The sequence below is a fragment of the Patiria miniata genome, unplaced genomic scaffold (assembly GCF_015706575.1).
Source record: "Patiria miniata isolate m_02_andy unplaced genomic scaffold, ASM1570657v1 HiC_scaffold_3, whole genome shotgun sequence".
NCBI lineage: Eukaryota > Metazoa > Echinodermata > Asteroidea > Valvatida > Asterinidae > Patiria > Patiria miniata.
The window spans coordinates 30,065,849-30,076,039 of NW_024037069.1; the positions used below are offsets into that span (position 1 = coordinate 30,065,849).

Below are 10,191 nucleotides of genomic sequence, written 5' to 3' on the forward strand. Positions count from 1 at the left end.
TCGGAGTATAGTAAAGAACCCTTTTTGTCTTAAATTTGCAGGGGGAAAAACGTTGCGTATCTCCCTCGCAAGCCATCAGCTACACATATCTAAATTTGAATAATACAGTGTAGAAATAACGCCCGAAACTATATTCCCCTGTTTGAAAAAAACATACACCAAATACTCAAGCCTCTCCCCCCCCCCCCCCCCCCTAATTTGGTTATGGATCCGCCATTGGTCGCACCATGAGGTGACATATCGTCTGCTGTAAGTCTTCAACTTATGGGGCAGCATATTTTCGTTCCTGTGCAAAATATCAAGTGAAAATATGCAAACAGTTTTGGGGGCTTTATTACAATTACTTAATTATACCACTATAATAAATGACGTCGAATAATTATTGTTTTAAATAAGAATACAATTAATAACAATCTAAGCCATAAGATATAATTTGTACATTAGGCAGGTAAGATCAGTTACCTTGGGAACAACGCAGTAAAACAAACTGCTTTTTTCAGCGACGAAGAGTAGACGTGTGTTTCCGCCCGTGAACGTCACATCGCTCAACTCTGGATGTTTTCTACAAACTTGCTGTAGCGCCCTCTTTCGTTGGCGTTGAATCGAGGCCTGTTGTTTCATGAAACCGCTCTCCGGCCGAAGGTCGAAAGTCTGCGTCGAAACACGAAGAGAGACAAAATGGCCACAGTTAATGCATTCTGTGCCCCATCTTGGTTCATTAAATATATGTTGGGTAAAATGTGTTCCTTTGTTAACCAGCTTTTTAACCAACTGTTGGGCTGTTCACCTGGTAACCAACGTTTGGTTGAAATAAGCCATTTTACCCAACGTTGATTAAATTTACCAAACGTTGGGTAAGTGTAACTGTTTCAACCAACCGTTGGTTACCAGTTGAACAGCCCAACAGTCGGTTAAAAAGTTGGTTAAAAAAAAAGGAACTCATTTTACCCAACGTTGGGTAAAATATACCAAACATTTGTCAAGTTGGAAACATTTATGCAATGTTGTTTAAAATTGTAAACATCTTTTTAACCAACCACATTTTATAGCCAACGTTTTGAGAATGCTGTATGGAAAGGAATATAAGTTGTCTTGACTCGTTAGCAGACTCCTGGAGCCATTAGCCATATTACCCAACGTTGATTAAATTTACCAAACGTTGGGTGGTGTAACTATTTTAACCAACCGTTGGTTACCAGGTGAACAGCCCAACAGTTGGTTAAAAAGTTGGTAAGAAAAGGAACTCATTTTACCCAGCGTTGGGTAAAATATACCAAACATTTGTCAAGTTGGAAACATTTATGCAATGTTGTTTTAAATTGTAAACAGCTTTTTAACCAACCAAATTTTATAGCCAACGTTTGGAGAGTGCTGTATGGAAAGGAATACAAGTTGTCTTAACTCGTTTATAGCAGACTGCTGGAGCCGTTAGCCATTTTACGCAACGTTGATTAAATTACCAAACGTTGGGTAAGTGTAACAATTTCAACCAACCGTTGGTTACCAGTTGAACAGCCCAACAGTTGGTTAAAAAGTTGGTTAAAAAAAAGGAACTCATTTTACCCAACGTTGGGTAAAATATACCAAACATTTGTCAAATTGGAAACATTTATACAATGTTGTTTAAAATTGTACACAGCTTTTTAACCAACCAAATTTTATAGCCAACGTTTTGAGAGTGCTGTATGGAAAGGAATACAAGTTGTCTAAGTTACCTTGTAAGCAGACCGCTGGAGCCATTAGCCATTTTACCCAACGTTGATTAAATTTACCAAACGTTGGGTAAGTGTAACTATTTTAACCAACCGTTGGTTACAAGGTGAATAGCCCAACAGTTTGTTAAGTTGGTTAAAAAAAGGACCACATTTTACCCAACACTTGGTAAAAATAATGTACCCAGCATTGGTCAAATTGGAAACATTATTTTACACAATGTCGGTTACAATTATAAACCAACTTTTTTAACCTACCATATTTTAACCAACGTTTTGAGGGAACAGGTCTAACCTTGTTAGCAGAATGCTGAAGCCAGTCTTCATACTGATGCTTAATATAAACATTTCCTAGTGAATCTTTTAATTCGTTATGATGTGGTCGATTTACTGTTGGAGCATGATGTGACACGCCGCGAAGCATCCAATTCAAAGATGTCTTCTGAACGTTGACATGGGTAGTATCTACAGGGTGAATATGAAAGAAATAAAATTATTACTTTGGCTGCCACTGAATTATTCACGATCGGTTATGTCCCTTCAGGGCCACCATGATGCAGTAATTGACTTGATGTTTTGCATGCAGCATGGTCCAGTGGCGTAGCACGGTCATTTTTAGGGGGGGGGGGCAAATTTTTTTGACAAGGGTACGTGCACATCCGTGGTGAAATGTAGACAGGTTTTTTTCTCTGGACACTTGGCCTCCGTAAAATCAAAAAGCGCCGGGGGGGGGGGGGGGGGGGGGGGGGAGGGGGGGTGCTGGTACCATCTGTCGATGGGGGCGCTGTTCAAAACCGACGATTATGCACACAAAGGGCCAATATATGGCAATATATGGTGCTTTTCAGGGCGACACACGTGCGAAATTCAGAAAAAGGCGCCCAGGTTGAAATCTGGCGAAGCCAAACTTTGTGCGTGCCCTTTGAAATACCGTGACCAATGAGGTATAATCTGTAAGCGCCATATTTTTCATATACAAAATGCACACCCTACATGTGGTTTGGCGTATAAAGAAAGTCACAATTCCAACGTTACCACAATGGATCCATGGACATTTAATCGACTGTAAAGATTTTAAGGAAGCGATCTGGATTTCACTGGGAAATGAAGTTTCCGCTTTATAGGTGGATGGTATAGCTCTATACAAAACACGACATGATTTCGTTTCAGAATTTAGTTAAACAACCTTTATAATGAGTGTGTAATTACCGGAAAAAAATACTTACCATATTGATATCTGCTCAGAACACATACAAATGAGATAATGCACAAGCATATAGAAGCGTAGACCACCATTAACCGACGATACGTCAGACGGGGAAAGGGATTCGTCAGTTTCCTTAACACCTAAAAAAAATGATGTGGGAGAAGAAATAATGAGATACACAAGCCATCACTTTGGCTTTGTGGACACATTTTAACCATGCTCGTGGGTTCTTTTTGCTTAGTTTCAGGTGCCACTTACACTTTTTTAAATAGCGCCATCAAGCAACTCTTAAATTTAAGTGGAAAACATGCTGCTGTGGTAGTCCCAGGAGCCTGAGCCTCAAGTTAATGGATGCCTGGGGCATTGGGTCTGGTTAGCCATGATGATGGTTTTACGACGTGCTATTCAATCCACATCCCCTGGGTAAAACAAGCAAGAGCACAGCCACTTGGTACAACATTGTACGCGTACAGTATGTACATAAGGCCCGCTAGTTATTTTCGTCTGGTTGACGGAACCACAGAAATGGTTGAACCATGGAGTTGCATGATTGAACTGTTGTACATGTACATATGTACTTGTAGGGCCTACCAAGTACTACCGGTATGCCAACACCTTCGAAGACAAAACTACAATTGGTTTAGAGGGACTGAAATATATTAGACATTGTTGGATTACAAGAATAAAATCAGTTTCTTCTCATGAATAGATACATGTATGTGTGTGTCTGTGAATGTGTTTTTCCATGTTTACCTATTCTCCTGTCATTTGCGCATGGTTTATTGTGACTGCTGTAGAAAAGAAGTTCAAAAGTTGGATTGCGTGCAAATGTCATGCAATACATGACGATTGTGCTATACTATCATGACTATGCTGTGCCGCCCTGCACCTGCATGTCTTGCTCAGGCAGTTTATTTCAATTATGGCAATTTGATTAGCTGTGTTTTTGTTTACCAGTTTTTTTCTCCAACCCTCCCCCCAATGAAAGAGAAGACTGTGGTAATAGGCCTCCACAAATGATGCAAGTACACAAAAACTTTCAGTGACTGCATAATTATTGCATGCATGCTTTGTCATTATACATCAATGTACATGCACTTCCTCACATTAGAACACTCACCCCCACAACAGGTGTTCCACGTCAAGACTGGGGATGTTTCTAAAGCCCTGTCCGCACTGGACTTTTTTGGTAAAACTAACCGAGACTATGGGTACTTTTCCCATTTTAAGTCCAGTGCGGACAGCATGGGACGTTTTTCCTCTCAGTTACCTTTCCCGAGTCCAGCGGTTACTTTAATACTGGCCAACAAGTCCCACATTCATGTTTTTTTCTCCACGTGTTTACCAGGACAGAGAAAATAATTGGCGTCAGGATACTGCATTCTACACAAACCTTGCTCATTTTGTTCCGTGATAGAAATAAATATTCGGGGTGATAATATAGCTCGATGCTTTTCAACCGGTGGGCGCTGACAACCCGGAGCTGGTTCTTGGTTCTTGGCTGGTTCTTCTCCTAAATACTCCACGTGGAGTTTAAACAGGAGGCCAGAAACACCGGGGCCCTATCTATTTCCGACATGGCATTCGCCGTGGTCTATTACATAGACAACTGACATCCAGGAACTTCTGATTTTGTTTTATCAATGGTGAGATCAATAGTGATAAGGCAGACAGGATGAGTAAAAAAAAAATCCTAGGTTTTGAAAGTACTACATGCAGAACTTCACCAGAACAATGGTCCCGACATTTGGGTTTCGGTGGGTTTTTTTTTACTCACCCTGTATAAAGGGTCAACTAGTCAGTGCCACGCACACGAAGCTGGTCACTGCAGAGGGTGAAAGTTTTCTATGGGTGAAAAATCCTGAATCCCAGAGGCAGATCCGGATCACTTCCAAAATCTTATCGATTAGTACTTTTACCAAGGAACAGTCCCCCCCCCCCCCTCAAAAAAATCCGTCAATAACTTTTTGAGTTATCATGGTCACAGAAAAACCAACGCCGATGAAAACAACCTCCTTGGCGAAGGAAATAACTTTGCTACAAAACGATAGCACAGATGCATGCATTTTTTCAACCTCGTCCCCAGGGTGTCGAGCAGTACGCGCCCACCACTACCTGCTCTCTCACCCTGGTATTGGATCATTTGCATGTGCAAGATTTTTGAACACGTATGCAAATTAAGAGTAGTCTGGTGCCTGCCTGTGCGTTACATTTGCGTTTGTTTTTGTATGCGGTGTCTGGGGTAAAAACAGAATCAATTCGACGCAGCACGAGCATGGCGTGAGTTACGAAAACATGATTTTATTTTAATTGAACTGTTACAATAACGAGACAACATGCAGTATCACATTTCATATTAATATTAACAAACTGGAAAGGAAATGAATATTTTCGAGAAGGCGTGGACGAATGATCGCGAAAACACGTATTGACGTTGTGAATAACAACACCAAGTACACGATATAAATCCATTTCTAGCCAATTGCGGTATCGAATCAGGATGCAGGAAGGAAGTTTCCTATCCAGGGTTTACTATTGGAAACAACGTTGGAATTAAAGTAAGCACAGGGGACGAGGCTGGCATTTTTTACATTGAGTTGTTTCAAGCCCAAATATGCCTCAGCTCCACTTTAAAAATCTAAACCGTTACAAAAATACCTGTTCAGTCGATTCATTTTTTTCCTCCATGGTCGACCTGTCTCCTATTTTACGAGCTATAATAAACTACAGGTCTTTCCGAATTTGGTCAAAGGTCATGCAGACCTGATGGGCCTTCAATCCGTACATGGTAGAACCACGGAGCTATAGCTATAGCTCCATTGTAGAACTACATGTACAAGGAATTGTTTTTGGCATTGGTGAAAAATGACGTGAATAAAGGTTAAATCCGCACAGGGGGTCCTTAGGCCGATGTCCTCGTTTACAAATGCAGCAAAATAAAAAGGCCAGCGTCTCATTCATATTTCTTCGGAACCTACTGAACCCGTTCTACACGCTTTGCAGCTACATGTACACTATTCCTTCCGTCACTGCAGCTTGGAGCATGGAGGAAGGAATATCAACAATATATCACGCCATTATTTTGGATGGATAATTTACGTTATGTAACGAGAACTGTGCGGTAATGCTTCTCCCCGACACATTGGGCGTGACTAAGGTTTACTTTGTGTGGGGGAGGGGACTTTACGATGGGGTTGGGGGGGGGTGGAGTTGTTCTCCCACGTTACCTCTTACCACCCCCCCCCCCCAAATAACCTGTCCAAACAGCTGGTGACAATAACAACAAGGCACATGCAATCATGACCAACAGACGAGGGTATGAGACCAAAATACCTACCTAGATTTTTTAGGGCCAAGTTACAGACCTCAAACATTTTATTGCCACATTTGGCAAACAATAAATAAACAAAATAGGCTAAAGTATTTTGAAAATAACAACAAAAAATGTTCCCTGTGCAGTTTTGTGCGTGTTATTGGTAAAAAATTAAACAGGTTGATGGAACAGATTACTGATAAAGGAATCACAAGGTAAACAAATCAATTAAAGGGAATGTACAACATTTGCTTTTGCTGCAATTTTCAGAAATAAATGGATTTGGTGGATTAGTATGTTATAGCGAATATTGTTAAAATGATTTGTTTCACGTTTTGGGCTTGAAGATGCTGGAAAAACCACGAAAACCAACCATGTTCTTGCAGTCTGGTTCCCTGACCCCACTTAAGATGAAACGGAGCAATTTATAGACTTTGGGGGGTTGTAAGGTCAGAGAATCAGTCTAGCAGGCTTGTTCCCCTTCACAGATGTGTAATCAACTGCAAAGAAAATGCGGAATAACTAATTATGAAAAATAAGGAGGGGTTTTCTAAATATAGCCATTTTTCTCCAACGCTGGTCGGCCGACCAGCGTTGGAAAACTACAATTGGTCTTGAAAATGTCAGCACACCAGCAGCCACGATTTTACCGGATGCTTTAGACTGTAATTCCCTAACAATCCAGTAAGGTATTTCGTGATAATTTGATCATTTCGTTTTGTGATGTATGTAACTTGAATGTTGTGACAGCTCTAAAAACAGTTTCACAATAAAATCATTGTTTATTGTTTAGGGCCTTATCACAAACAATCTTTTTCTCAGGGTTAGAGATGTTGCCTTCGACTGGCGAGACTGGGAGCCGTGTTTCTCCCTTCATATCCCCCTATCCTAGTGGCAAAACTCGCCTGGTTTGATGAACGGGGCACAAAATGGACACATTGATTATTCTTCCAATTAACATTTCAGGTGCCCTACTGAGAACACATGCAAAATATTTTTCTCACACAAGTTTTCGAAACTAAAACCTATATTATTGTTTACATCATCCAAAGCAAAACTCCATCAGTTTTGTGTTTCATTTTAACTTTACATCTAGCGCCCGAAGGGAACTTTCACACATACAGTTTTAATTCCTCATTTCAAAATGTAATCACTATTTTATGCTGTAAAGAAGGAAATGAAACAAGGAAGGAAATAACACGGATCCTTCAGCAGTATTAAGCTTGCACCAACATGGCTTAAAGCAAGGGCGGATCCAGAACACAATTTTTTGGGGGGGGCCAAAAAATTTTTTTGTGACCCCAAAAAGTGGGTCAAAAAAATTACGGCGTGGGGTTCGGGCCCGCTTAAGGGCCCGAATTTTTTTTGGATTCTAGATGCTCTGTGGTGCGATCTGAGGCAATTTCTGACCACTTTAACCAGTGTTTTTTGAGGAAAAGATGGTGGTGTACTCATTGCCTGCCTTTATTGCAATGTCACATAAAAAAAACAAAAAAAATGGTTTCGTTTTGGGGGGCCATGGCCCCCTTTGGCCCCCCCCCCTGGATCCGCCCTTGGTTTAAAGGCGCATGCATGATCATTTTGTCTTCATGCATTTTGTTCGTTTCGAATGATAAAAGTTGAAGAAGAATGTTCCAAACCCAAACCTGCTGAAGTTTCAGCTCAGCGTATATGAATATTATTTCGAGGAAACAGCGAAAGTCAATGCACAACCTTTTGACACGTATAACGCGACTTAGTCCATAGCACTCCGTGTGTATTTTCAAACTGCACTCGTGATTGTCAATTGAAATAAGGATTGTCCAACAATACAAAATAACAACTTTCTTCCAATGTTGTTATTTGTTTAAGCATGCCTGGCCAGTAAACAGTGTCTTTTGCCAACTGTTTGGTTTTCTCTATTCCTTGATGCGATCGGTGAACTGTGCTCAAAACATATTCTCTCATTGTCTTCGGTATCACTACTCTTTTGACTTGAACACTATACCATCTTCTACAGTTAGTTCTTCTCTCATGGTCCAGTATTGCCGCAAGGATTTGTTCGTTTTGTTGATTGTTTCTGGCCAGCCTTCTAGAATGATTTGTTTCAAGTCTTGCAATTCAACATCTTTCTCTGTTTTTTGTTTTAGCTCATTCAGTTTTGTCTCTGACATAGGTATGCAATCTACCATACACACAGGAACATCTTCATCTGTCGCAGGTTCAGAATCTTGAAGGTAGTTTCTGCTCAAAGCATCCGCTACATGCAAGTCTTTTCCTTTGACATATTTCACTCTCAGGTCATATTTCTGTAGTGTTAACAGCATCTTTTGTAACCGCATCGGTGCTGTATACAGCGGTTTTTTGAATATTGCCTCCAGTGGACGATGGTCAGTTTGCACATTGACAGTGCGGCCAAAAATGTAGTTGTGAAATTTTGTGCAGCCAAACACTATTGCTGCCACTTCTTTCTCAATTTGAGCCCATCGTTTTGGGGTCTCTGTAAATGCTTTGGACGCATATGCCACTGGGAGTTCACTTTGCAGTAATACTGCACCTGTTCCTGAACTTGAACTGTCAACACTAAGTGTTACTTCTTTGTTTACATCAAAGTATTGTAGAGTTGGTGCTTGAGTTATCATGGATTTCAATTCCTGAAAAGCTTTTTCTTGTACAAAATAATAGTGACCTTCATAATGTATCCTCATTCCTGGCCGGGAGACTCATGAAACTGACACAGGGCCAGACGCAGGGGTGATGCATAGTCACAGGTGTGTAGAAGCCCCTAACTTCCTGAGTTCGTAGCGCACAAAACACATTACCACACATATTCAAAACATTTCTTGTTACAAACAACTTTTTGACAAGCATTTAATGATTTTTTTTTTTGGACAGTTACAATTTGGTACTTACAATTTTATGGATGAGTTAGGGGATTCGTTTTCGGGCATTTGAAATTTTTTTTGAGGGGGGGGGGAAGGGGGACCCGACCGACCGACCGACCAACCGACAACTAAAATGAAAATGATTTGTATTTTGTAGTCGCTCTGTTGCCAGAGCTTAAAAATCTGCCAACTGACTGATGATTGATTTCTTGTAAATGAAATCAATCCAGATAGAGTCTCAAGGGTGTTTTACTGTACCCCTACCTGACTACGTAGCTTTCCATTGATAATTCGCTGGGTTACTTTTGGGATCTATTTTCTTCCTCCATGATTATACGTGTACATTTACAATTACATGTACATGTATAATAGTAATGTTGCACGAACGCTCATTCACACGTGCGGTAGGCCTCTGCATGCTGCAAAAGCCAACAACCCATGCGTAGATAATTTTGGTAAGACTATGTTCAACCAACCACAAGCAGAAAAGTCACTGTGATCACAGGAAAGTAAAGTGATTTCCATCGAAAAGTAGATTTGGAAAGTTCAGGCTGAACATTTTTTATCGTTATGTGTGAGCCTAGGCCTATATACTTACTGTGTGTTCCGATTCGGTCATTGCTAAGTTGTTGATTGTGAACTTGAGAATCACTTGAAGTTGCAGTTGTCACGTTGACAATGTGTTATCGCAATCACAGCCCGATGAACTTTGAACTTAAAAGTTAAAAGTTTGAGTCAGCAGAATTCAGAGGGCATAGCTTGAGCTCGGAGATATATGCATCATTCTGCAGCTGGCTGACACGGTACACATTGTACATTGTGTTTGTGATTGTACACGCTACATATAGCCATATAGCTACATCGTACCGGTACTACAACCAAGGCCAGAATTATGCGAAGTATTTTCTTGCTCCATGCTATAACCGGTACGTCACCGTACGTGTACATGCATGTAGGCTAAGTTACTAGTGTTTGATGTCGTGCAGTGCCGCAACAAGATTATCATTTGCTTGACAAGAAACTTCTAGTTGGGATGGTGAAAAACGAAGCTTGTACCACTAGGCATACGGGTTTGCAAACTGGAGAGGTTTTAAT

General features: G+C 40.7%; 1 protein-coding gene across 1 annotated transcript; it reads right to left on the reverse strand.

The window, feature by feature from the left end:
* Nucleotides 1-262: 262 nt before the first annotated feature.
* On the reverse strand, nt 263-10,191 carry LOC119736654. Its single transcript, XM_038210669.1, has 5 exons — nt 9,695-10,191; nt 2,939-3,059; nt 2,008-2,177; nt 463-651; nt 263-286 (listed from the first exon to the last, which is right to left on the reverse strand). The coding sequence occupies exons 1-5, from the start codon at nt 9,713-9,715 to the stop codon at nt 263-265; spliced, it is 525 nt and encodes a 174-aa protein (XP_038066597.1). The 5' UTR covers nt 9,716-10,191.